Source organism: Macaca fascicularis, chromosome 7, assembly GCF_037993035.2.
Source record: "Macaca fascicularis isolate 582-1 chromosome 7, T2T-MFA8v1.1".
In the NCBI taxonomy this organism is placed as follows: domain Eukaryota; kingdom Metazoa; phylum Chordata; class Mammalia; order Primates; family Cercopithecidae; genus Macaca; species Macaca fascicularis.
In genome coordinates this window covers 118,236,262-118,264,208 of record NC_088381.1, presented here as the reverse complement: position 1 = coordinate 118,264,208, position 27,947 = coordinate 118,236,262, and the positions used below count along the sequence as shown (strand labels likewise).

At 41.2% G+C, this 27,947-nt stretch overlaps 2 protein-coding genes across 11 annotated transcripts in view; one reads left to right on the top strand and one right to left on the bottom strand.

The window, feature by feature from the left end:
- Positions 1–246: 246 nt before the first annotated feature.
- On the bottom strand, positions 247–15,945 carry DMAC2L (distal membrane arm assembly component 2 like). 3 transcript variants are annotated; one of them, XM_065548795.2, is made up of 6 exons: positions 15,888–15,945; positions 13,637–13,672; positions 6,739–6,850; positions 5,286–5,494; positions 3,870–4,041; positions 247–2,685 (listed from the first exon to the last, which is right to left on the bottom strand). In XM_065548795.2, exons 3-6 carry the CDS (start codon positions 6,843–6,845, stop codon positions 2,571–2,573), a joined length of 603 nt encoding a protein of 200 aa, XP_065404867.1. In that variant the 5' UTR covers positions 6,846–6,850; positions 13,637–13,672; positions 15,888–15,945; the 3' UTR covers positions 247–2,570. The 3 variants fall into 3 exon arrangements, with proteins under 3 accessions (XP_065404867.1, XP_073853466.1, XP_045252319.2); XM_073997365.1 differs by lacking the exon at positions 13,637–13,672 and having other exon boundaries at positions 15,783–15,945; XM_045396384.3 differs by lacking the exon at positions 13,637–13,672.
- A 96-nt stretch (positions 15,946–16,041) lies between these two features.
- L2HGDH (L-2-hydroxyglutarate dehydrogenase) overlaps positions 16,042–27,947 on the top strand; it is a 70,917-nt gene continuing 59,011 nt past the window's right edge. For 6 of the 8 annotated variants that reach the window (XR_012415778.1, XR_012415779.1, XR_012415780.1 and 3 more), the window contains exons 1-3: positions 16,042–16,253; positions 24,953–25,068; positions 25,812–25,963. Coding sequence is in view for 4 of the 8 variants with exons in the window: in XM_005561212.4 (XP_005561269.3) it covers positions 16,114–16,253; positions 24,953–25,068; positions 25,812–25,963 (408 nt within the window). In the remaining 4 variants the exon portion in view is untranslated. Of the gene's footprint in view, positions 16,254–16,826; positions 16,973–24,952; positions 25,069–25,811; positions 25,964–27,947 lie in introns of all 8 variants that reach the window. The other 2 variants (XM_073997357.1, XM_015453764.4) reach the window with 1 other exon arrangement.

The following is a 27,947-nucleotide window of genomic DNA, read 5'->3' as shown; positions in this document are numbered from 1 at the left end:
CAGCTTCCATGAATAGTTAAAATTTCTTTTTTCCTTAACCCAAGAAAATGCACTTGACGGAGGCAGATTACTATAACTGCCTAATAATTCAGCAAATAGTTTTACCAAAAACCATTCAGAATAGAAAAGTAGTTCTCGACTAAATCATGGTGAATCAGTTGTCTCACCATACAGTAATGAAACAAACCTGAGAAAAAAGGCTTATTTTTCTCTAATGAGTTCCATTACATTTATGCTTATGTTCAATTTAACCATATTTATAATCCTTTTATTCAGCATGAAATCTCCACTGTATCACATGACACTCTTCCACATCCTTTTATTTACTATTTTCTGATTTTTAAAATGACAGCGGCAATTACCATTTATACTATGTGCTATTTGTATAAGCTGGTTTTTAAACACAACGAAAATTCATTTTTCTACCTGAAAACTGTATCATAGAAAGTGTTTATTTGAAAATTATTTTCAAGTTTATATTCAACAGCTCAATAATGTTCAAACCAGGCTGGGCACGGTGGCTCACGCTTATAATCCCAGCACTTTGAGAGGCTGAGGCGGGTGGATCCTGAGGTTAGGAGTTCAAGACCAGTCTGGCCAAGATGGTGAAACCCTGTCTCTACTAAAAATACAAAAATTAGCTGGTGTGGTGGCGGGTGCCTGTAATCCCAGCTACCTGGGAGGCTAAGGAAGATAATTGCTTGAACCTGGGAGGCAGAGGTTGCAGTGAGCCGAGATCACACCACTGCACTCCAGCCTGGGCAATAGAGTGAGAGTCTGTCTCAAAAAAAAAAAAAGTTCAAATCAAACACACAGAAATCTATAAACAAACTGGCATATAACAGTAATAGAATCAGGGCCATTTCACACAGGTAACAATAAAGACCTGTTTTATCTATTTTTGACTTTTTTTTTTTTTGAGATAGGGTTTTAATCTGTTGCCCAGGCTGGAGTGCTGGAGTGCAGTGGTGCCAACATGGCTCACTGCAGCCTTCACTTCCCAGGCTCAAATGATCCTCCTACCTCAGACTCCTGAGTAGTTGAGACTACAGGAATGTGCCACTATACCCGGCTATTTATTTTTTAATTTTTTGGTAGAGACAGGGTTTTGCCACGTTGCCCAGGCTCGTCCTGAACTCCTGGACTCAAATGATCTGCCTGTCTTGGCCTTCAAAAGTGCTGGGATTACAGGCCAGCCCTTTTTTTTTTTTTTTTTTTTTTTTAAGAGACAGGGTCTCTGTCTTTCACCCAGGCTACCACGCTGGTGTTCAGTGGCCGTGATCATAGCTTACTGCAGCCTCAAACTCCTGAGCTCAAGCGATCCTACCACCTCAACCTCCCAAGTATCTGAGAGTACAGGTGTACACCACCACGCCTGGCTAATTTTTAAAATTTTTTATAGAGATGGGGTCTCTCTGTGTTGCCCAAATTGGTCTCAAACTCCTGGTCTCAAGTGATCCTCCCACCTCAGCCTCCCAAAGCACTGGGATTACAGGCATGAGCCACGGCACCCAGCCTAAAGCAGTTTTAAGTTTTAAGAGAAACCTAAGCATAGCCTACTGGTTTTTATTATTGTTTCCTTTTATTATATTGCAATCTGCAAAACTATTTGTATTCAGCCAAGTATCTGTCCAGTTTTAATAAAATAGTAGCCTAAGCTTACAAAATAGACAAATTAAGCAGCAACTGTTGATTCTGAGAAAGTCTGTATGCTATCAAGAACACAAGAATGCAGGATCATGGGAAATGCATGCAAATCCTGGGAAGCAATATGAAATGCATGCTTCAACCACCATTGACCACTATGCATAATTGACGCCATCAATGAATCTGTAATTTAGCTTCTAATTTTTCATAATTGTGCATTTATGGTAGTATGCTTCACTAACTTTAAAGTTAAATTTAATGTAAATTACTAATAAAAACATCTGTTGTACAAATAACTTTAAAGGATTCTAAATAAATATCTACATCAAGAGATATCTATAGATTTACATATTAAATGAATGTATTAAAATGTTACCTAGTTTGCATTTTTCTTTTTCTTCTTTTTTTTTTTTTTTTTTTGAGACAGAGTCTCGCTCTGTCGCCCAGGATGGAGTGCAGTGGCGCAATTGCGGGTCACTGCAACCTCCACCTGCCAAGTCAAGTAATTATCCTGCCTCAGCCTCCAGAGTAGCTGGGATTACAGGCGTGGACCATCACACCCAGCTAATTTTGTATTTTTAGTAAAGACGGGGTTTCACCATGTTGGCCATGGTTGGTCTCGAACTCTGACCTCAGGTGATCTGCCCACTTTGGCCTCTCAAAGTGCTGGGATTATGGGCATGAGCCACCGCGCCCGGCTGCACTTTTCTTAAAATGAATTAATGTACATAAATTCTCACTTCCAACTTAGTAACATTAGTGAGTCACATCTGAATATTCATTTTCTAAATATGATGCACTCTCCACTTGTAAATGTCATGATATGGCATCCTTATAATTCTACTGATGACTATATAATATTAGTTGATGTTTAGAATCAACAGTTTCAAATGATCCTTTATACTGAAATAAGACACATTATTTTACTTCAATTGTAATTTTAGTTCCAGAGAGGGCAGTGCTGTCTCAAAGACTTGGATAAGATTTTCTTTTTCTCTTACTCCGGGAAGATCACTTAACAACAAATATTTGAGGTTTCTGCAAATAAAGAAAAAAGTCACTTCAATTTAGCCAAGAGCATTAAAAATAAACTCAATTTACTGGCTTAAAGAAAGAAAATTACATAGAAAATTAATCTATATCACCCTATGCTTTCAAAATGACTTTTAGAGCAGTAGCCTTAGAGATGAAATTCATGCCAGGAAGTAACACAGACCTTAGGTTATGTCAATATTTCTAGCTGAATCATTCTAAATAAAATATATATTTATAATGATGTAGATATCCTTTGCATGTGAAACATGAAATGTGAATCTCAACCCCAAAAGGGCAAAAACTGGGAAAATTCTTAAAGATACTCGAGTTTCTACTAAAAGATGAAACTCTGAAGCCTCAAGTAATGTAAGAGATGGACAATCTACTACTTGTGGTCCTAATGTTTAAAATTTCTCAAACTTCCTGTGATACTGAGGTTACTGGTAGATCCATTTTATATTAAAGCAGAACTACACTAATTAGATTTATAATTTGAATGTTGGGATCTCTAACACAGAGATTTGATTAAACAAACTTCTATTCTTTTTTCATCACGCTGATAAGACTCAGAACCTTACAATTTTAGAGTTAAACATTCCTTGCTAGTATTATCTGTTTTTGCATTTGGAATTAGGTGAGTTGCTCCAGGCCATGGCATGGGTCTGGTTGGTGGCACAAGAGGATGTAGAAAAGCTTTCCTAACCAGTGAATGCGTGCTTTTGATGATTATTATAGTGTCAGGCAGTGTTCTAGGCTCTAAACACAGAAAGGTGAATACTTCAAGGTTTTTTCCCCTCAACCAACATAATTACAGGGTAAAATGCTAATAGGTATATACCAAATGTCCTGAAAATATCAAAAACATAGGGGAAATTGCTTTAAAAAAAAAAAGGAGAGAAAGCATAATCGTTGAAGCTTACTGAGGGCTTACTGTGACAGGCACCATGCTAGGTGCTTAATGTAGATTTAATTTTTAAAAACATATCCTATAAAAAATTCAATAAAATATTAATGTATTAAGATTGATCATTTTAGCTCTTTTAAAGTATTACAGATGGAAGTGAAGTCATTTTTTAAAATTATCTTTTTCAGAACTAAAAATAGACACCAGCCCTCACAGTCAGTTAAATTCTACCTATTCACCTTAACAGCATTATCAAGTTTCCACTTTGGCTTTGATCATCTACCTTAAATGACGCAAAGCAATGATGCCTTTGTATGTGATATTCCCACAGGATATTATTTCCATTTCCAATATGCTTTTTTGTAAATTTTCAAGTTGACCAAGTCTCAGCAAACAGTCATCCTCGATATAATGACACTTGCACAGCCTTATTTTTTCAACATGCTGTAGGCCCACTGGGGAGAAAAAGTACAGATTAAGAATCTGCTTTACCACTAAGATAACAAACTGTCCTGGTTTGCCCAGGACTGACTTGGTTTTAGGATTGAAAGTCCTGTGTCCTGGGAAACCTCTGAATCCCATGAAAACTGGAATGATTGCTCACCCTATTAGCCATATAAGGAATTCACTACAGAGCTTGTGCTGATGGACGGGGCCATTCTACAGTCAGATGCCCACACAATGGAGGAAAGAAATGCCCACATAGGGCCAGGCCCGGTGGCTCATACCTGTAATCCCAGCACTTTGGGAGTCTGAGGCGGGTGAATCACCTGAGGTCACGAATTCAAGACCAGCCTGGCCAACATGGCAAAACCCCGTCTCTACTAAAAATAGAAAAATCGGCCTGGCGTAGTAGTGCACACCTGTAGTCCCACCTACTTGGGAGGCTGAGGCAGGAAAATCACCTGAACCCAGGAGGTAGAGGTTGCAGTGAGCCAAGATCGCGCCACTGCACTCTAGCCTTGGCGACTAGCCTTGGTGACAGAGTGAGACTCTGTCTCAAAAAAAAAAAAAAAAAAAGGAGGCCAGGTGCAGTGGCTCACACCTGTAGTCCCAGTACTTTGGGAGGCCAAGGCAGGCGGATCACGAGGTCAAGAGATGGAAACCATCCTGGCTAACATGGTGAAACCCCATTCTCTTCTAAAAATACAAAAACAAAATTAGCCGGGCATGGTGGCGGGCGCCTGTAGTCCCAGCTACTCAGGAGGCTGAGGTGGGAGAATGGCATGAACCTGGGAGGTGGAGCTTGCAGTGAGCCGAGATTGTGCCACTGCACTCCAGCCTGGCTGACAGAGCAAGACTCTATCTCAAAAAAAAAAAAAAAAAAAAGAAAGAAAGAAAAAAAATGCCCACGTAGGCAGAAGCTGTGTGGATATAATTATTCCTGCATTACTGAGGGCTTCTCAATGACAGAAGTTTGACAAAGATAGTTTGATAAACAAGGCCCTGAATTTTAAGTCAATAAACCAAAGACTAGAGACATATAGAAACAAGCTTAGTGAGAGGAGGAAGGAGAGGAAGGTGTCTGTAACCTCAATTTAATTTGAAAATAAATATCAAACCCAGGAAGAAATAAACTTGACTATACTGAAATGGGCAAAAAGGACATACCTATGACTATAATTGTGAGTCAACTGCAACAAAATGGTCACTGCAAAATCATCTGCATTTCCTAATAGCAAAATGACAGGGTAGTTACCCATGTGATCAAATCCAATGCTCATGATACAAGAGTTGGTGGCGTCAATCGCCTGAATCTTGTATTTGTCCAGAGGGCCTGTTGGAAGGTGGTTGTAATCCGTCTGCCACCTCTCCTGGCCATGGTAGCGCACCATGGCCCCACAGCGCAGCAACCACTCGGATGCTGCCCTGTCAGGGCCAACATCCCTGATGCGATCATAATCCACCCTGTTGGCAAGTGAAAAAAAACAGTTTGCTTTTACAATAATAACTAGCTTGTTAACTATATTAACTGACATAAATAATACAGAACGCAACAAATTTTCATTTCAAGTGACTGAGGAGGAAGATAAATGTATTAGTGAGATCCATGCAAAAACCAAAAACAAAAACAAAAAAAACCCTGTAGTCTATCTGCTTTTTTAGTTTAGTTTTTGTTTCCAAGTGAACACTGTCAATGCGTATTATTTTTATATGAATTTATCAGACACAACTTTTCATTGATTCACATATAGTAGAGTGCTTGATACCAGAGATATTTAGTAACTATTCTACGAATGACTATACTTGGTTAAAATTTGTATTAATAACAAAAGATTAAAGAGAAAATAATTCTGAATCTGTATTCAAATTAATCTCATTACGTGATATTTATTAACTTCTACATATGCTTTTTTCACAAGCTAGGGATCATAATGCTGTATTAAGTAATCAGAAGGAGGTTAGTTTCATCAGCTTCAAAATGCTATTTTTTTCTCTTTTTTTTTTTGGTGGACTCTCATACTCTCACCCAGGTTGGAGTGCAGTGGCGCACTCTCGGCTCACTGCAAGCTCCACCTCCCGGGTTCACGTCACTCTCCTGCCTCAGGCTCCCGAGTAGCTGGGACTACAGGTGCCCACCACCACACCCGGCTAATTTTTTGTATTTTTAGTGGATACAGGGTTTCACAGTGTTAGCCAGGATGGTCTCGATCTCCTGACCTCGTGATCCGCCTGCCTCGGCCTCCCAAAGTGCTGGGATTACAGGCGTGAGCCACCGTGCCTTGCTCAAAATGTTATTTCTAAGTGTGCCACCCACTAATTTTGTGAAAACCTGAGTTACTTTGATAGAATTCAAAAGGTTAACTACATTCCTTTAAAAAGCCATAAAAGTAAAGTATTTTAAAATTATGTTTTTCTGATTATAAAATAAATGTTTATTTTAGAAAACTTGAAATGTATCAAAAGGACAGATAAGTAAGAAAAATCACTGAAATCCTGCAACCCAAACAGCCACAGTTAATATTTCGTAATCCATTTTTCTGGTGTTTTTTCCATGTTTGTGTGGGTTTTGTTTGTAAACAAAATTAGGATCACACTGCACAAATTGTTAAAATAATATTTGAAATACGAGAAATAGCCAAACGAGCTACTGGTAACTTATTTTGCCATAACCATTTCCACATTTCTTCACTTTATTTAGAGTCACTTACTTATTAAACACTGCATTCAACCAGCCCCAGAAGTATCTGGAATCACATGACCATGGGAGTTTCTTTATGCCACACAACTGCTGGGAAACTTTTCCAAACAGCATCATTTGATCTAGACACACAAAATAGTACTTACATTAGATCATCATCAGAGTCCCATACATATAGCAACTTACTTCACAACCTCAGAGTCAATGCTCTTGTACTGATAAAGCTGATGACTCACTTGCCACTCAACAATTATTGTGCAAGTCACTCCTGTTTCTTGTTCTTAGGGTTTTTTTATTTGTTTGCTGCAAAAAAAAATGAGGGGTTGGACTGGATGGTGTCTAAGGTTCCTTCCGGCTTGAACATTAAGTTCCACTGTTGAAACCTCAATTGGAGTCTGTCTGTCGTACTGCCATCTAGTGTCCATTCAGGCGCTGTAGCTATGAATTTGCTGAAGCTGGCTCTACTCCCCATCTATATTTCCAGTATCAAAATGACACACTAAAATCACCGAAAGAGCAACGTGTCGAGGTTGAGATGCTTGCATCCAGGAAAGAAGAGGAGACATGAAAATAGATCTACCTATGACAAGGCTGCAAGTGCTGTCACCAGAGCAGTGTAAACAAAAAAACTAAGGGCAGCTGGGAAAGACTGGGCAAATAACTTCACCTCTCTGACCTCTGGTTTTCTCATTTGTAAAATGAGATGATTTGCTTAGATAATTTCCAGCTGTGAAAATCTATAACCATAATTTGAGAACGTGATTCCTGGAGTAGGTTTCGATTTGATTTACCTTAATTCAAGTTTCCTTAGTAGTGTGCTAGGTGTGTGCAGGGGACTGGGTGCGGCGGGGAGTGGGGGGATGGGGAGACAAAGATAAATGAAACATGGTGTTTGCTTTGAGCATCTGACAGTGTAATGCAGGATGGAGTGGGCTAAGACATGTTACCAAGTAGTTAAGAGTGACAGAACTTGATAAATGCCTGAAAATAGTTAAAATAAGGAAAGAAAGGATTTCAACAAACAAAGGTGCCAGGAAAAATTATGCAAGATTAGCTGAAGCAGGAACATTTAAGGCATGTTATTTTCAGTTTCACTAGCACATGTGAGTCATGAGAAGAGGCAGGCAACTTGCAGTCAGGTCATGAAGGGTTTTGCATGCTCAGCCAGGGAATTTGGACTGTATTCTGTAGGCAGCGGAGAGTCACCAAGGTTTTTGAACAAAGCACTGGCCTTTGGGAGGCTGAGGCAGGCTGATCACGAGGCCAGGATATCGAGACCATCCTGGCTAACACGGTGAAACCCTGTGTCTACTAAAATCCAAAAAAAAAAAAAAAATTAGCCGGGCACGGTGGCATGCACCTGTAGTCCCAGCTACTCGGAGGTTGAGGCAGGAGAATCGCTTGAACCCGGGAGGTGGAGGTTGCAGTGAGCTGAGACTGCACCACACCGCACTCCAGTTTGGGCAACAGAGCGAGACTCCGTCTCAAAAATAAATAAATAAATAAATAAATAAATAGAACAAAGCATTGGCATTGTTACAGTTGTGCTTCAAGAAATTTACTCAGACAGCAGCATCAAGATGAACGGTCAACAGAATGGGACAGCCAGCCAGCAAGGGCTTCAATCACATGAGGCCATAGGAAAGGGCCTAGTTGGGGAAGGATGGGAATGACATTACAGAGTTGGTTCCGTATGACTTAGTTAAGAGAGATGTAGGGGCATGGGCTGCAGGAGTTGAAAATGACACCAGGTTTTGGCCCTGAGTCACTAGTAGTAGGATGGTGATGCCATTAAAAGAAATCACATCAGGAGGACAGGGTTATAGGTTCAGATTTTTTTCTTCTAGTTTTTCATAATCTACATATTAAGTGTTAGCAGGATTTCTAAGTGCAGATGACGAAAAATCATTGGAATCAGAGGTCACAAAATGTTAGCGCTATAAGGAATTTAGATCACCTGGATGAAATCTCTCATTTAGAGGTGAGGAAACTGAAGCCCTGATGTTAAGTAACTTCCTGACACCCTAAATCCTTTCTTGAACAAGGTGGGGTATTAATAAATGCTGTGTTTAAAGGGACTTGCTCAATGTTTCATGACTAATTGGTGGTAGTGTTGAAACTTGAACCCAGTTCTCTCCCAGCCCAGGGTCCTTTCCTCAATCATTACAAGGTGCTAGAATTCAAGAGAAAGAAGAGGGCTAGAAAGATGCCTGAGTGGGAAACACCTTAGAGCTGAGGAAGTGATTGAGGATGCTGAGGCTGTGGAACAGTGAGAGATGTGAACTGAAGACAGAACCAACTACCCTTTTCATCTCTTTTCCACCATAGCCGTCTTCATTACTGCAAACCTCTGCTCCACTACCTCTTATCATGTTCTCAACCCTTTCCAGCTTTTTGTTAAAGCTCTCTCTGTCTGTGCCCACCTCGAATAACTCTATTAGTTGTCAATCTTATTTACAAATAAGGGCTTTCCCAGTTTCTACTCAGGCTGTTTTCTCTTAAGCCTCCCTCCCCCATCACCATCAATCTGTGGAAATCTCACCCAATTTCAAGACCTTACTCAAATGCCATGTCCTTTCATTCATTCATTCATTCACTCACTCAAAAAATGTTTACTGAATGTCTGCTATACTTAGTGCAAAGGCAACAATGGTAAGACAAAACAAACAAAAATAAGAACAAAGGAGAAAGAGACACACAGAAAGACAAGGTTCCTGACCTCATAGAATGTATAATTTAATACAGACAGATGACATAAAGAGATAAATAACATCCAACGTGGTTGGCTAGTAGAGGTGTGAACAAATGCCGTGAGAACCTAGAGAAGGGAGTGAGAAGAAGGCTTCACACCAGAGGTGTCTTTTGAAATGGGTCTTGATGATTAAGAGTTTTCAGTTAGTCTAAAAGCAGAAGCAGAATATGCAAAAAAAAAAAAAAATCCAGTTAGAACGAAAACAGAGTATGCAAAGTAAAAGAAAGAGCAAGGATGGCATCTCATTCATTTCAATTTTTCTCAGCATAATGCAAAAGTTTAATAAATATTTGTTTATTAATAGTCTTAAATGGTTGACATGTTTCCATGGAGAAAGGTAAAACCAGTTAAACTGTTATTAAGCAGGTGAATTAGAGTGATCTTTGAAAACTGACTACTTTTGCTTGATTCATTTTGACCCATCTTATAATTTAGCTTAAACGAAAGGCCAAATTTACTTCAGCTGTAATCTCTAAAAACACAAGATACTAGATTTAAAATGTTTTAAACATAAAAATTAAATTTATATTTGGCAATAGAGTTAACACAAATTGGTAGGTTTTTACATTCTCAACTGCAACTTTGCTAATGATTTTGCAAATTATTCCTACTCGAGTCCAAGCAGTTGCCTTTGGGAACACTTTCTAAAGGGAAAGAGGAGACCTCTAGTGGTAAGTTAGTGAATCTAGCTCTAATAAATTAAAAGTACCCAGTTAAATGCAAATTAGAAAATAACCACTACTAAATTACTGCTGCCATAGATAATCCACCATGATTAAGTGGGTTTCGTACCAGGGATGCGCAAATGGCTTAACATACACAAGTCAATAAACGTTATATGCCACATAAACGCAATTAAAATCAAAAATCACATGATCATCTCAATAGATGCAGAAAAAGCATTTCACAAAATCCAGCATCCCTTTGTGATTAAAATCCTCAGCAAAACTGGCATACAAGGGTATGCCAAAGTAATAAAAGCCATATATGACAAACCCACAGCCAACATAATATGAACAGGGAAAGTTTAAAGCACTCCCTTCAAGAACTGGAACAAGATAAAGATGCCGACTCTCACCAGCCTCCTTTCTTTTTGTTTTTTTGAGATGGTGTTTCACTCTTGTTGCCCAGACTGGAGTGCAATGGCACGACCTCAGCTGACTGCAACCTCTGCCTCCTGGCTTCAAGTGATTGTTGTGCCTCAGCCTTCCAAGTAGCTGGGATTACAGACACCCACCACCACATCCGGCTAATTTTTTGTATTTTTAGTAGAGATGGGGTTTCACCATATTGGCCAGGCTGGTCTTGAACTCCTGACCTGAGGTGATCCACTCCCCTTGGCCTCCCAAAGTGCTGGGATCACAGGTGTGAGCCACCACACCCAGCCTCATTCTCATCACTTCTATTCAACATAATACTGGAAGTCCTAGACAGAGCAATCAGACAAGAGAAGAAAGAAAAGGCATCTAAATCGGTAAAGAGGAAGTCAAATTGTTGCTGTCTGCTAATGATATGATTGTATACCTAGACAACCCTAAAGACTCCTCCAGAAAGCTCCTAGAACCAATAAATGAATTCAGCAGTTTCAGGATACAAAATTAATGTACAAAACTAGTACCTTTCCTATATACCAACAGTGACCAAGCTGAGAATCAAATCAAGAAACTCAACCCCTTTTATAATAGCTGCAAAAATAAATAAATAAATGCTTAGGAATATGCCTAACCAAGGAGGTGAAAGACCTCTAAAAGGAAAACTACAAAACACTGCTGAAAGAAATCACGACACAAACAAATGGAAACACATCCCATGCTCATGGATGGGTAGAGTTAATATTGTGAAAATGATCATACTGCCAAAAGCAATCTACAAATTGCTTCGAGTTCACTGCAGATTCTGGATATTGGTCTTCCCATCAATACAATCCCCATAAAAATACCATCATTCTTCAGAGAACTAGAAAAAATAATCCTAAAATTCATATGGAACCAAAAAACAGCCCACATAGCCAAAGCAAGACTAAGCAAAAAGATAAATCTGGAGGCATGACATTACCTGATTTCAAACTATACCATAAGGCCGTAGTCACCAAAACAGCATGGTACTGGTATAAAAACAGGCACATACACCAATGGAACAGAGAACCCAGAAAGAAAACCAAATACTTATAGCCAACTTACCTTTAACCAAACAAACAAAAACATAAAGTGGGGAAAGGACACCCTATTCAACACATGGTACTGGGATAATTGGCAAGCCACATGTAGGAGAATGAAACTGGATCCTTATCTCTCACCTTATACAAAAATCAACTCAAGATGAATCAAGGACTTAAATCTAAGACATGAAACTATAAAAGTTCTAGAAGATAACATCAGAAAAACCCTTCTTGACATTGGCTTAGGCAAGGGTTTCATGACCAAGAACCCAAAAGCAAATGCAATAAAAACAAAGATAAGTAGTTGGGACTTAATTAAACTAAAGAGCTTTTGCATGGCAAAAGGAACAGTCAGCAGAGTAAACAGACAACTCACAGAGTGGGAGAAAATCTTCACAATCTATACATCTGACAGAAGACTAACATCTAGAATCTACAATGAACTCAAACAAATTAGCAAGAAAAAACCAAACAATCCCATCAAAAAGTGGGCTAAGGACATGAAGACAGGTCTCAAAAGAAGATATATGAATGGCCAACAAACATATGAAAAAATGCTCAACATCACTAATGATCAGGAAAATGCAAATCAAAACCACAATGTGATATCACCTTACTCCTACAAGAATGGCCATAATCAAAAAATTTAAAAAAATAGATGTTAGCGTAGATATGGTGAAAAGGGAACACTTCTACACTGCTGATGGGAACGTAAACTAGTACAACCACTATGGAAAACATTGCGGAGATTCCTTAAATAACTAAAATTAGAACTACCATTTGATCCAGCAATTCCACTACTAGGTGGCTATCCAGAGGAAAGGAAGTCATTATATAAAAAAAGATACTTGCACACACGTTTATAGCAGCACAATCTGCAACTGCAAAAATGTGGAACCAACCCAAACGCCCATCAATCAATGAGCGGATAAAGAAGCTGTGGTATATATATATATGATGGAATACTACTTAGCCATAAAAAGGAATGAATTAATGGCATTCACAGCAACCTGAATAGGATTATTCTTTTTTTTTTTTTTTTTTTTTTTTGTGAGACATAGTCTTGCGCTCTATCACGAGGCTGAAGTGCAGTGGCGCCATCTCAGCTCACTGCAACCTCCGCCTCCCAGGTTGAAGTGATTCCCCTGCCTCAGCCTCCCAAGTAGCTGGGATTACAGGCACATGCCACCACGCCTAGTTAATTTTTTGTATTTTAGTAGAGATGGGGTTTCACCATGTTGACCAAGATGGTCTCAATCTCCTGACCTTGTGATCCGCCTGCCTTGGCTGCCCAAAGTGCTGGGATTATAGGCGTGAGCCACCGCACCTGGCCTGGAGTTTACTATTCTAAGTGAAGTAACCCAGGAATGGAAAACCAAACATCGTATGTTCTCACTCAAAAGTGGGAGCTAAGCTGTGAGGACGCAAAGGAATAAGAATGACATAATAGGCCGGGTGCCGTGGCTAATACAGTGAAACTCTGTCTCTACTAAAAATACAAAAAATTAGCTGGGCGTGATGGCGGGTGCCTGTAGTCCCAGCTACTCGGGAGGCTGAGGCAGGAGAATGGCGTGAACCCGGGAGGCAGAGCTTAAAGTGAGCAGAGATCGAGCCACTGCACTCCAGCCTGAGTGACACAGCAAGACTCTGTCTCAAAAAAAAAAATAAGCAAATAAAAAAGAATGACAAATAAGCTGGATGTGTTGGCTCACACCTGTAATCCCAACACTTTGGGAGGCTGAGGAGGGTGGATCACTAGAGGTCAGGAGTTCGAGACCAGCCTGGCCAACATGGTGAAACCGCATCTCTACTAAAAATATAAAAGTTTGCGGGGCGTGGTGGCATGTGCCTATAGTCCCAGCTACTCAGGAGGCTGAGGCAGAATTGCTTGAGACCAGGAGGCAGAGGCCACAGTGAATTGAGATTGTGCCACTGCACTCCAGCCTGGGCAACAGAGCATGACCCTGTCTCAAAAAATAAAAATAAACATGCACTTACCATATGACCCAGCAATTGTACTCTTGCGCACTTATCCTAGAGAGAAAAAAACAGGTTCACACAAGTCTGTACACTTGTGTTCATAGCTGCTTGATTCACAGCTAAAAACTAGAAACAACTCAAATGTCCTTCAATGAGTGAACAGTTGAATATACCTGTATTAGTCCATTTTCACACTGCTGATAAAGACATACCCGAGACTGAGAAGAAAAAAAGGTTTAATGGACTTACAGTTCCACATGGCTGGGGAGGCCTCACAATCATGGTGGAAGGCAAGGAGGAGCAAGTCACATTTTACATGGATGGCAGCAGGCAAAGAAAGAACTTGTGCAGGGAAACTTTTTAAAATTATCAGATCTTGTGAGGCTCATTCACTATCTGGAGAACAGCACAGGAAGAACCCACCTCCATAATTCAATCACCTCCCACCCGGTTCCTCCCACAACACATGGGAATTGTGAGTTACAATTCAAGATGACAAGATGAGATTTGGGTGGGGACACAGCCAAACCATATTAATACTGTAGTACATCTACATTATGGAATGCCACTCAGTAATAAAAAGGAACTACTGATACAAGTAACAGTTTGGATGTATCTCAAGGGATTATGCTGAATGAAAGAGTCAATCTCCAAAAGTTACATACTGTATAATTACAATAATTACATTTATGTAACGTTCTTGATATAACAAAATTTTGGAAACAGAGAGTAGATTGGGTGGGGCTACAAAGGGAAGTTGTGGTTATAAAAGGGCAACTGGAGAGACCCTTGTGATGATAGACCTGGGCTGTACCTTGACTGTAGCGGTGGATACAAGAATCCACACACCTGATAACAATATATAACTAAATATACACAGAGAACACTAATACAAAATGAGGAATCTGAATGAGATCAATGGATTGTGTGAATGTCAATTACCTGGCTGTGATATCGTACTAGTTTTGCAAGATGCTACCACTAGGAAGACTGGGTACAGGGTACACAGAATCTCTATTCTTACAGTTAGTTGCATGGGAATCCACAATTACCTCACAAAGTTGAATAACCATCTCTTTTTTTCATCTGTGATGGAACAAGCAGGCAATATTCTACATTGTTTTAACAAATAAAGCAAACTATGTACCACTGTTCTGGTAGTAAAACCCTTTAACCATAATAAATGCCATCACGTAGCAAATGCTTCGCTGTGCTAAACACCTTATCTCGTGTAATCTGCTCAACGGCCCTAAGATTAGGGAGACACTGCTATCATTCCTAGTTCACAGAGGAGGGTCGGACGCAAAGAGGTGAAGTGATTTCCTGGAGCCACCTGACCAAAGACTGGAACCAAGATTCTAAGAGGCACACGAAGTCCTTCTGGTAATAAATTTGTGTCATTCTATTTGTTATGTTCAGCTGTGCTAACCCTAAAAATTAAAAACTGCCATCAAGCATACAGAATGGGCGTTAGTAACACCCGTGTTAGCACGGTGATGGTGAATCACATAATTTTAAGGAGTTAGAAGGTCCTTTAGACATTACGCAGCCCACTGCCCTCATTTTTACAGAATGGGAATCAGGTGAAGTGACCTGTACAGGTGAGTCGCTGCTCAGAGCCCGCACAGCACATTTAAAACTGATTTCGGTTCAGTACTCGAGAAAAGGGCACAGACTGATAAATGGTGGCAAAGACCGAGCTGTCTGGTTCATCCGGTACCCAACGCCGGGTCCAGTACAGAGCAGGCGCTCGATATTTACAAGACGAATCAATGACTGAATGAATAGCACCGCCAGGAGCCCCATAAAAGAAGTCCAGAAGACTACGGGCTGTCAGTCTTCGCTGTGACAAACAGCCTCCGTGAGGACCGAGGACTAGGGACGGACAGGGAGCGCCCTTCCAGTGGACGCTCGACTCGGCTAGGGCCGGGACGGAGACGGTGGGTGCCCGGGCCCTCTCCCTCCCGCTGGCCGCGTGCAGGGCCGAGCGGGAGCGGGAGCGGGGGCGGGGGGGGGGCGGGGCGGGGCGGGGGCGGGGCCGAAGCCGAGCCGGGAGAAAGAAGCCGCTGGGCCCACCCAAACAAGCATTTTCACCGTAATCCCGCCCTCAAAGTTTCTCCCGCGGCCCATATCCGCATGGCGGTGAAGGTCGAAGATGCGCGACCTAAAGGGCCAGGTTTTCGGTCAGCCCAGCGTTGGCGAAGAGCGAGGGCGGAACACAACGACCAGCCTAGTACCGCCCGGTTAGGGGCCTAGCTCCTCTACTCACAGCGTTGGAAGGAGGGAGCCAGCCCGCGTCCGCGCGTCTGCGGCGCACTGGCCTGCCCTTCGCCCTCCGCCGCGCGCGCCCATTGGCCACCGCAGCCTCTCCCACATGGGGCGAAGGCGCGCACTTCATTGGCCCCCGCATGAGGGGCGGGGCTAGAGGACGCCGGTCTCCGGCCGTGGAGGGTCAAGTGGCGGCTTCTGAAAGCTGAGGCAGGGGAGCGTAGGGGATGGTGCCGGCGCTGCGTTATTTGGTTGGTGCCTGCGGACGGGCCCGCGGGGGTTTCGCCGGGGGCTTCCTTGGGGCGTGCGGGTCGGCGTCTGGGAGGCCCCGACCGCTGTGTGGAGGTGGCCGCAGCGCCAGCACCAGGTGAGTGACAGCTGGTCCTCCCCGCCGCCTGCACTGCTGCCTCTCGCAGAGGCACCTGGTGGTGGACCTGTGCCCCTGTTCCTATTTCCCTGTCCCGGGGTGAGAGCAGGTTGGGGTCTTGTGGCGCTCCAACCTCGGATCCCAGGAGCTACCAACCTGCAGGTTCATTCGTTGTATTTACGGGCTGGAGGAAAGGCAGTGTATAGAGTAGAGGTCAAGAGTAGCTCTGGCTTTGAGCAACCCGTTCACTTGCTGTTGAACTCTGGGCTACTTAACCTCCTTAAGAGCTCAGTCGTGAATGGGACCTTAGCGTCTCCTGTAGGTGGTCGTTTGAAGGATAAAAGGACCTAGCACACAGTGTAAGCAATCAAATATGCTGTTTATTAGCTGGCGTCTTTGGCGTTGCTTGGAAGATCTGAATACAGTCTTAAATCAGTTCCTGGCACACCCCGCATAGAGTTTCCCCCATCGGAAGCAGCTCTTATGCTAATCAAAGCCCGCAGAATTCAGTGTCCTGTGATTTATAGTTTGGACGTGACTTTCGAAACCACTGTCTTTCTCTGCCCTCTGTAGAAGAAACAGTTTGTGTGAAGGCTGTAAGGCTTGGAGAGGTTTTGGCTATTTTGAGGACTAGAAGGTGGGCCATATGAGTGTGACTGAAGCTTAGTGGAAGACAGATGGTGTGGAATGACCCGGGAGAAGGACTACATCACAGCAAGGTTTTTATTTTATTTTAACCACACGTTAACTTTTATTCTAAGAGCCACGGGAAACTATTTAAAAGGGTTTTAAGAAGAGGCTACACTTTGGGAGGCCGAGGCGGGCGGATCGCCTGAGGTCAGAAGTTGGAGACCAGCCTAACCAACATGGCAAAACCCCGTCTCTACTAAAAATATTTTAAAAATTAGCCTGGCGTGTTGGTGAGCCCCTGTAATCCCAGTTACTCGGGAGCCTTAGGCAGGAGAATCGCTCGAACGTGGGAGGCGGAGGTTGCAGTGAGTCGAGATCGCGCCATTGCACTCTAGCCTGGGCAACAGAGCGAGACTCTGTCCCGCAAAAAAAGAAAGAAAGAAAGAAGAGACTAGCGATTAAATGTTGATGTTGTAAAAGTTGACTGGCTGCTGCGTGTTGGTGGATGAGGGGAGTAGAGTGGGAGACCAGTAATAGTGATTGTGATTTTTTGTGGGGCATGTAGACAGTTCTTTTGGGAAGCTTTTCTTAAGGAAAGAAAAGTAGGGCTAGTGAAAGTTTTGTTTATACTTAAAATGTTTTTTAAAACAATTTTTGGAGTCAGGGTCTCACTCTGTTGCCAAGGCTGGTTTGCAGTGGCACAATCATAACGCAGCCTCCACCCTCTTGGGCTCAAGTGATCCTCCCGCCTCAGCCCCCCTCCCCAACTCTTCCTGCCCTCCAGAAGCTGGGACCACAGGCAGCTAATTATTTTCCTATTTTTTGTAGAGACGTCGCCCAGGCTGGTCTCGAACCCCTGACCTCAAGTGAACCTCCCTCTTCAGCCCCCCAAAGGGCTGACAGTACAGGTGTAAGCCACTGTGCCTGACCTATACTTTTATTTTGAAATAATTATAGATCCATTGGAAGTTGCAAAAATAGTACAGGCCAAGCATGGTGACTCAGGCCTGTAATCCCAGTGCTTTGGGAGGCTGAGGCAGGAGGATCACTTGAGCCCAGGAGTTTGAGACCAGCCTGGGCAAAATATGAGATCCCATCTCTACAAAATAAAAAATAAAATTAAATAAACAGTACAAAGAGATCCCATGTACCCTTCACCCCATTTACCCTAATGAAAACGTCTTATATAACTGTAGTACAATATCAAAACCAGGAAATTGATATTGGCAAAATCCATGGACATTGTTCAGCTTTCATCAGTTTTACATGTATTCGTGTGTGTGTGTGTGTGTGTGTAGTTCTATGCAGTTTAATCATATGTATTAATTTGTGTAACTACCACCTCAATTAAGATATGAAAATGTGGCCAGGCATGGTGGCTCAGGCCTATAATCCCAGCACTTTAGGAGGCCGAGTTGGGAGGATCGGTTGAGCCTGAGTTGGAGACTAGCCTGGGCAACAAAGGGAGACAGCAAAACCCCTGCTCTACACAAAAATTAAAAAATAATTAGCCAGGTGTGGTGGCTTGCTCCTGTAGTCCTTGTGGAGCTGAGGCAGGAGGATCACCTGAGCCCAGGAGGTTGAAGGTGTGGTGACCTATGGTTACACCACTGCACTGAAGCGTGGACAACAGAGCAAGACTCTCTTAAAAAAAAAAAAAAAAAAAAAAAAAAAAAAAGGTGATATAAAAAAATTCTGTTGCCACAAGGTTATCTGTTGTGTTACCTATCTCTTTATATTCACACCTTCCTCTCCATTATTCCTAACTCTTGGCAACTGTGAATCTAAATTTTTTTTTTTTTTTTTTTTTTTTTTTACACAGAGTCTCGCTCTGTCACCCAGGCTAGAGTGCAATGGCATGATCACGCCTCTTTGCAACCTCTGTCTCCTGGGTTGAAGTGATTCTCCTGCCTCAGCCTCCCGAGTAGCTGGGATTACAGGCATGTGCCACCACGCCCAGCTAATTTTGTATTTTGAGTAGAGATGGGGTTTCACCATGTTGGCCAGGCTGGTCTCAAAACTCACCTCAGGTGATCCATCCGCCTCAGCCTCCCAAAGTGTTAGGGTTATAGGCATGAGCCACTGCACCCTGCCTGAAATTTTTTATATCACCAAATATTTACTATAAAACTTTTAGAAAAAGGACAAAATCTTTGGACCTTGAGATGACATCAAAAGCGTGATCTCTAAAAGAAAAAAATGGACAAAATGGACTTCATCAAAATGAAAAACTTTTGCTCTGCAAAAGACTGTTAAGAGGATGAAAAAACTACCAAGAGATTGGGAAAAAATACCAGCAACTGCATATCTCCCAAAGGACTATTACATAAAATACATAAAGAACTCTCAAAACAAGCCTTTGGAGACCGGCTTTTTTCGCACAGCATAATGTCCTTAAGATCCATCCAAGGTGTCGCCTGTATTGATAGCGGGTTTTTCAAAATTGTTGAATAGAATTCCATGGTATGGATACATCACAGTTTAACCATTTAACATTAGTTGAAAAACATCTGAGCTGCTTCCAGTTTTTGGCTATTATGAATAAAGCTACTATGAACATTCATGTTCAGGCGTTTGTATGAACAAAAGTTTTCATTTCTCTAGAATAAATGCCCAAGAATGCAGTTGCTGAGTCATGTAGTAAGTCCATGTTTAGTTTTTTTTTTTTTTAAGAAACTGCCATACTCTTTCAGAGTGGCTGTATTATTTTACATTCCCACCAGCTATGTGTGAGTAATCCAGTTTCCCTTCATTCTCACCAGCATTTGGGGTTATCACTTTTTAAATTTTAGCCATTCTGATAGAGATGTAGTGATATTGTGGTTTTTATTTACATTTCTCTGATGCAATGGTGTTTGAACAATGCAGTGACTAATGGTATTGAACATCTTTTCATGTGCTTCTTTGCCATCTGTGTATCTGTCTTGTTTGATGAAATGTTTGTTAATATCTTTTGCCCACTTTTTGTTTTTTTTTTTTGGAGAAGGAGTTCTGCTCTTGTTGCCCAGGCTGGAGTGCAGTGGCGTGATCTCGGCTCACCACAACCTCTGCCTGCTGGATTCAAGCAATCTTCCTGCCTCAGCCTCCCGAGCAGCTGGGATTACAGGCATGCGCCACCATTCCTGGCTAATTTTGTATTTTTGGCAGAAATGGGGTTTCTCCATGTTGTCATGGCTGGTCTCAAACTCCCGACCTCAGGTGATCTGCCCGCTGTGGTCTCCCAAAGTACTGGGATTAAAGGCGTGAGCCATCGTGCCTGGCCTGCCTATTTTCTAAATGGCTTGTTTCGAGAGTTCTTTTATGTATGAGTCCTTTGGGAGGTATGCAGTTCCTAGTATTTTTTTTCCCAATCTCTTAGTTTTTTATCCTCTTAACAGAGTCCTTTGCAGAGCAAAAGTTTTACGTTTTAATAAAGTCCATTTTATCTATTTTTTTCTTTTATGGATCATGTTTTTGATGTCAACTCTAAGTTCCAAGATTTTGTCCTATTTTTTCCTGAAAATTTTAAAGTGAATATTTGGTGATATAAAAAAATTCGTGTTAATGTTTTTAACTATAATGGTAGTGTGTGTTTTTAGAGATGCCTTTTAGAAATAACACTGAAATATTTACAGATGAAATAATGTGATGTTTAATATTTGCACCAAAATAGTATACTACAGGAGAGGATGAAATAGAGTTTAGAAGAAGCCAGATTTGCTGTGAGTTGATAATTAGTGAAGCTGGGTGATGTATATATGGGGCTTCATTGAACTATTTTGTCTAACTTTGTGTAGGTATGAACTTTTCCATAAAAAGATTAAGACAATTATCTGTTAAACCATTCATTGGGGTTAACTTGAGATGAAGTGAGTTGTAGAGAAAGATGTCCCTTTCAGCCTCCATGGTTAGCTTAGCCTGCACCTGTCCTCCAGTGTTCATCTGTGACTGTTGTTCTGTTCATCTTTCTCCGTAGTGGATGCTTGGAGATTTGTGCTTTAGTTTGTGAAACATATTTCAATGATTTTGTGTCACTGGATAAAACAGTGATTCTTCAGATTTGAGGAGGGGGAGTGAAGGGTGGCACATGTAGTTGGAAAAAGCATATTCAGTATGATAGTTTTATGTTTGAAAATAAGAAGAGTTTATTCATGGTTGTAATATAATCTGCAAAAACAATATATTGGCTGGGAATCTGTACCAAGGTAATAATTCTAAGTGGAAGGTCTACCTCCCCAAAAGCTTTTGTGTTATAATTATCAAAAGGCAGCAAGGGGCCATGTGCAGTGGCTCATGCCTGTATTCCCAGCATTTGGGGAGGCTGAGGCAATTGGATCACCTGAGGTCAGGAGTTTGAGACCAGCCTGACCAACATGGTGAAACCTCGTCTCTACTAAAAATACAAAAACTACCCCAGCATGGTGGTGTTCACCTATAATCTCAGCTACTAGGGAGGCTGAGGCAGGAGAACCGCTTGAACCTGGGAGTGGGAAGTTGCAGTGAGCCGAGATCATGCCGCTCCACTCCAGTGTGGGCAACAGAGTGAGACCCTGACTCCAAAATTTTTTTAAACATTTTCAGTATAAACAAAACTTACACTAGCCCTGCTTTTTCTTACCTTAAGAAAAGCTTCCCAAAAGAACTGTCTACATGACTCACAAGAAATTACAATCACTATTACTGGTCTCCCACTCTACTACCCCCATCCACCAACACACAGCAGCCAGAGTCAACTTTTAGAACATCAACATTCAATCACTAGCCTCCGTCTAAAAAAAAAAAACAAAAAAAAAAAACAAAAAAACAAAAACAAAAAACCCAAAAAACAAAAGGCAGCAAGGATGAGAACATTATTATGGAAGTCAAAACCACCTGTGTAAGTGCCAAGGTTATGCTACCTTTTACAGAAAAGTGAGGCTTGAAGGCAAAGCAAAGTATCATAGTTGAACTTGAAAGTAAGAAACAAAAACAGTGTGAAAGTTGTCTCTCTTATACACACACAGCCATGTAATTGATGTGGATATCAACTTGATAAATTAAAAAAATACAGCCAGATACGGTGGCTTATGCCTGTAATCCCAGCATTTTGGGAGGCCAAGGCGGGCGGATCACGAGGTCAAGAGATCAAGACCATCCTGGCCAACATGGTGAAACCCGTCTCTACTAAACATACAAAAATTAGCTGGGCCTGGTGGCGCACACCTGTAGTCCCAGCTACTCAGGAGGCTGAGGCAGGAGAATCACTTGAACCCAGGAGCTGGAGGTTGCAATGAGCCGAGATTATGCCACTGCACTCCAACCTGGTGACAGAGCCAGACTCCGTCTCATCAAAAAACAAAACAAAACAAAAAAAAACAGTCGGTCAAAACAGTCGGTCCTCATTTTTGTGGGTTCTGCATCTGCAGATTCAACCAACTATGGATCAAAATATTTGGAAAAAACTATAAAAAATAACACAATTTAAAATACAGTATAACAACTATTCACATAGCATTTACATGGTACTATGTACTGTAAGTAATCCAGAGATGACTTAAAGTATATTGGAGAATGTGTGTAGATTATATGCAAATACTGTGCCATTTCATAGAAAAGACTTGAACATATGCGGATTTCCCATGGTATCCATGGGAGTCCTGAAACCAATCCCTTGTGGGTATTGAGGGGTGACTATGTATAAAATACGATTAAGTAATACACATACAAATATCTTAAGTATTTGTAAATGTTTTGAACACCTACGTTAGTGGAAGATTATAGAGGTTTTGAAAAATAAAAAGCCTATCTTAACAATAGTTATTCTTCTGGAATTCTTCAAAGCCAGGATATTTTAGAATCCATAAAACATCTGTTTATTGTGACAGTTGTGTAAAGGGTCAATGGCTAGATAAAAGATACCTTTTATCTACTGAACTTATGTTTTTAAAAACCTGTTTAAAGGCTTGGACTTCCAAATACACTCTGATCATATTAGTAATTTTTTAGTTGACCACTGTAAGCATTTGCCAATAACTAGTATTAATGTAGTGGACCCAGAATCCCATTTTGCTTGTGCTGCTCTTTTTATACCCTCTCTTTTTAAATGAGGTGTCATTCACTATCCTTGACAACCATTTTATCCAATCTAAAGCTGCTGCAGGAGAACCACCTGCCGAGCATCACCTGGAGGTTCTCCCTGTTTAAGTTATGAGGCTTATGCTCTGACCGAGGGAACTTTATCCACTTATGACCCCCAAATTAATTTAAGATGTAGGATTTGATTTATCAAGCTTACATGTTAGTTCCTAGTTGTCCAGGTATCTGTTTCTGGTTCCAGATATAGCCATAGATGTGGTAACAATTCTAATAAAATTTATGTGCTTTGCTAAGGATTTTGAAATTGAAACTTAGGTCACTTTTCAAAGAAAGGCCCTAATCTCTTGAAATTTCCCTCTGTCTACTGTTCCTAGAAGATCCATATTTGTTGACCATCAGGTTAGTGTTAAAGGTAATCTTTTAAGCTTCTAATTGCAGAGTTATATAAATTATACATGCCTGTTCTAAATTTTGTAAATGGTTGTATAATCAGGGTTTGCCATGGCAAAGATTGTGGTTCCTAAGCCCATTTCTGGACCAATTATTGCCCCAAGGTTTATTTTCTCAGAGTTGTTTCCTTCTCAAAAACATGTAAAAATTCTTGCACACTAAAGTGTTAAAGCTTTAATGTGCTAACGCATTGTCAAGAATACTACATTGGAATTTTAAAAGGATAAGTAGTAGAAGCATGACTATGCTTAACACAAAGTATACTCATGCACTGCATAACAACGTTTTGGTCAACCACAGACTGCATGTACAATGGTGATACCAAAGATTATAATACCTGTTTTTTTCTGTACCTTTTTTTATATTTACACATTTTTAGATGCACAGATACTTACCATTGTGTTACAGTTGCCTGCAGTATTCAATATAGTAACCTGCTGTACAGGCTTGTAGTCTAGGAGCAATAGGCTATACCATATAGCCTAGGTGTACAGTAAGCTATATCATCTAGGTTTGTGTAAGTACATTCTGTGATGTTGCACAATGAAATCACCTAGCAATGCATTTCTTAGAACCTATCTCTATGGTTAAGCAATGCATGACTGCAGTCACTTATGTAACCAGCCCGGCTGCTGTGCTATGGAAATATAGAGCAGATTGGGCAACCAGCTATCCTGCCTGCCAGTAAGCTGTAGTTGATTACCCTGCTGACCAGCGATGTGTATAACTTTTGAGGGTTTTTTTTTTTAATGCGTATAACTTTTTTTTTTTTTTGAAACAGGGTCTGGTCTGTCTTTCAGGCTGGAGTGCAGTGGCATGACCTCGACTCATTGCAACCTCCGCCTCCCAGGTTCAAGCGATTCTCCAGCCTTAGCCTCCCGAGTAATTGGGATTACAGGTGCCTGCCACCACACCCAGCTAATTTTTGTATTTTTAGTAAAGATGGGGTTCTACCATGTTGGCCAAGCTGGTCTTGAACTCCTAACCTCAAGTGATCCACCTGCCTTGGCCTCCCAAAGTGCTGGGATTACCGGCATGAGCCATCACACCCAGCTTTGATTTGTATAACTTTTAAGGGTTTTTTTTTTTTTTTTAAATACATGTGAAACCAAATAGCACAGGGCCCAATACTTTTTTTTTTTCTTTTTTTTTTTTTTTTGAGATGGTGACTTGCTCTGTCACCAGGCTGGAGTGCAGTGGTGCAATCTTGGCTCACTACACCCTCCGCTTCCCAGGTTCAAGTGATTCTCCTGCCTCAGCCTCCTGAGTAACTGGGACTACAGGTGTGCGCCACCACGCCCAGCTAATTTTTGTATGTTTAGTAAAGTTGGGGTTTCACTATGTTGGCCAGGATGGTCTCGAGCTCTTGACCTCGTGATCCGCCCGCCTTGGCCTCCCAAAATGCTGGGATTACAGGCATGAGCCACCACGCCTGGCTGCCCAGTACATTTTAATGATTACAAATTAATAGTTTAATTGTCCATTGATGATGAATATTATGCATGTGAAGTTTGGTGAGGTCTACTGTAAATATGCATTACTTTAAAGATGACTTTCTTTTGAAGCTCGTTTGATATAGTCATCATTGGTGGCGGAATTGTGGGGCTTGCCTCTGCCAGAGCACTCATCCTGCGACATCCATCACTTTCTATTGGTGTTCTGGAAAAGGAGAAAGATTTAGGTATGTATATAATCAAAGTTGTTCTTTGGGCTTACTTGGGCATCTGCTTATTTTGTCTGTTCTGAATCTTTCATGCTGAATGTCAATGTTAGTATCTTAGTTTGTGTTCTAAAAGCAGAGTGTGGGACAAGGACATGGCTATAGGTTATTTATTTGAGAGGTTAAAGCGCAGTGTGGGACACAGAGGACATGTTTATAGGTTATTTATTTGAGATGTTATCTGAGGAAACAGGAGTGAGGGGGTGAGGAAAGTAAGACAGGGAGGGAGGAAAAGACATGAGAACACATCAAGATTGCTGTGGTGAGCTCGATTCCACCGGAACCTCTGAGGAGCAGTATAATGTCTCCCAGGATTGTGCTCACGTATCCGTCAGCTCCTGTCCCTACTGGTTGAGGATTGCTGCTGGTGATGTTGAGCACCCTGTGCCTTTCTCTAAAAAAGTTAGCAGAGGCCCCAAGGCAGAGTGCAAAGAGACATAGTGGGCCCCTGAAGTGGTGTGCTGGTAATGAGAGGTAAGTTTGTGCACCAAAGTTGTAGTTTAAATCAAGAGACGGACTGGAGGGATGCAACATGGATACCAGGGATGGCTGTGAGAAGAAGCTACCAGTTATCTGAACGAATTCAGGCAGAATTTTACATGATGTGGTCTCTAATAGCTTCAACTATTAGTTTGTTCTCTTACCTCTTATGTTTTGTATGAATCACGTACTTACTCTTATACCCTGTTTGTCTTATTCTGTAGCTGTTCACCAGACTGGACATAACAGTGGTGTCATACATAGTGGAATTTATTATAAACCTGAGTCTCTGAAAGCCAAATTATGTGTACAAGGTGCAGCCCTTCTCTATGAATACTGTCAGCAAAAGGGAATTTCCTACAAGCAGTGTGGCAAGGTATGGCATTTTACCAGAGCCTTGACTGATTTCCAACTAGCGTTTTCTTAGTGATGTTTAGTATTACATTTTTAAAAAATATGGTATTTTGTTTCTTTGTATCTATGTAATTTTTGAAATCTAATCTTAGGGAAGAACTAAAAAAAGATGGTGTGACTTTATGTAATTTTCTAAATAAAAGTTTTATTGACATATAATTTATGCACCATACATTTCGCCCTTTTAAAGTGCACAGATCAGTTTTTAGTATACTCACAGAGCTGAGCAATCATCACCACTATCTAATTTTAGGCTTTTTCATCACCCCAAAAAGAAACCCCATATCCATTAACAGTCACTCCCCATTTCCACCTTCCCTGATGCTCTAGCAACCACTTTCTGTCTTTGTGGATTTGCCTTTTCTGCACTTTTCATATAAATACCTTCATATGCTATGTGGTCTTTTGTGCTGACTTCTTTCATTTAGCATAATGTTGTCAAAGTCCATCCATGTTATAGCATGAATCAGTACTTCATGGCTTTTGTGGCTGAACAATATTCCATTGTATGAATATACCACATTTTGTTTATTTGTTCATCAGTTGATAGACATGTGGATTGTTTCCACCTTTTGGCTGCTATGGATACTGCTGCTATGAACATTCATGTACAAGTTTTTGTGTGAACATATGTTTTCATTTATGTTGGGTATATACCTGGGAGTGGAATTGCTGGTTGTCAGGGTAACTCCATGTTTAACATTTTGAGGAACTGCCAAATGGTTTTCCAAAGCGCTGTACTATTTTACATTCCCACCAGTAATTAATTAGGATTCCAATTTTCCATGTCCTTGCCAACATCTATTTTGATTTGTCTTTTTTATTTTAGCCATCCTAGTGGAAGTTTTGATTTGCAGTTCCCTAGGGATAATGATGTTGAGTGTCTTTTATTTCTTCCTTTTTAGAAAATAGTTCTATTTTCTAAGTATTAGCCAGATACTGTGGCTAATGCCTGTAATCCCGGCACTTTGGAAGGCCAAGGCTGGAGGATCACTTGAGCCCAAGGGTTCGAGACCAGCTCAGGCAACATAGTGAGACCCCATCTCTACAAAAAATTTAAAAAGTTAGCCAGGTGCGATGGTGCACACCTATAGTCCCAGCTACTTGGGAGGCTGAGGTGGGAGGACTGCTTGAGCCTGGGAGATCGAGGCTGCAATGATCCATGATCATGCCACTGTATTTCAGCCTGGGGGACAGAGCGAGGCCTTGTCTCAAAAAAAAAAAAAAATTAAAATTATTACTTTTTAACTTTATTTCTTATTTAAAAGTTGAGACGGGATCTTTCTTTGTTCCCCAGGCTGGTCTCAAACTCCTGGCTTCAAGCACTCCTCCTGCCTTGGCCTCCTAAAGTGCTGGGATTACAGGTGTGAGCCACTGTGCCTGGCCTAAAATTATTTTTTAATTGACAAAAACTGTATATATTTATCATGTACAACATGTTGTTTTGAAGTATGTATACGTTGTGGGCCGGGCACGATAGCTCACGCCTGCCTGCAATCCCAGCACTTTGGGAGGCTGAGGCAGGTGGATCACGTGAGGTCAGGAGTTTGCGAACAGCCTGGCCAACATGGTGAAACCCCATCTCTACTAAAAATATAAAAATTAGCCAGCTGTGGTAGCACACACCTGCGATGCCAGCTACTTGGGAGGCCGAAGCACGAGAATTGCTTGACCCTGGGAGGCAGAGGTTGCAGTGAGCCGAGACCTCACCACTGAATTCCAGCCTGGGCAACAGAGTGAGACTCTGTCTCAATAAGTATGTGTACATTGTGGAATGGCTAAATCAAGCTCACCAACATATGCATTACCTTTCATACTTATTTTTTTTTATGATGCAAAGACTTAAATCTACTCTCTGAGCAGTCTTCAAGAATATAATACGTTATTAACTACAGTCAACATTTTGCGTAAAAGATATCCTGAACTTACTTCTCTTACTTAACTGA

What these genes read in the sequence shown, in the direction of transcription:
- DMAC2L (XM_073997365.1), bottom strand. Translation starts at nt 6,845, where the DNA reads ATGATGCTGTTTGGAAAAGTTTCCCAGCAGTTGTGTGGCATAAAGAAA. An exon ending in CATTGGATTTGATCACATGG is followed by an intron (nt 4,042 to 5,285) that starts GTAACTACCCTG and finishes TTTTCTCCCCAG; the next exon opens with TGGGCCTACAGCATGTTGAA. An exon ending in ATTGCTTTGCGTCATTTAAG is followed by an intron (nt 2,686 to 3,869) that starts GTAGATGATCAA and finishes CTTTATTTGCAG; the next exon opens with AAACCTCAAATATTTGTTGT.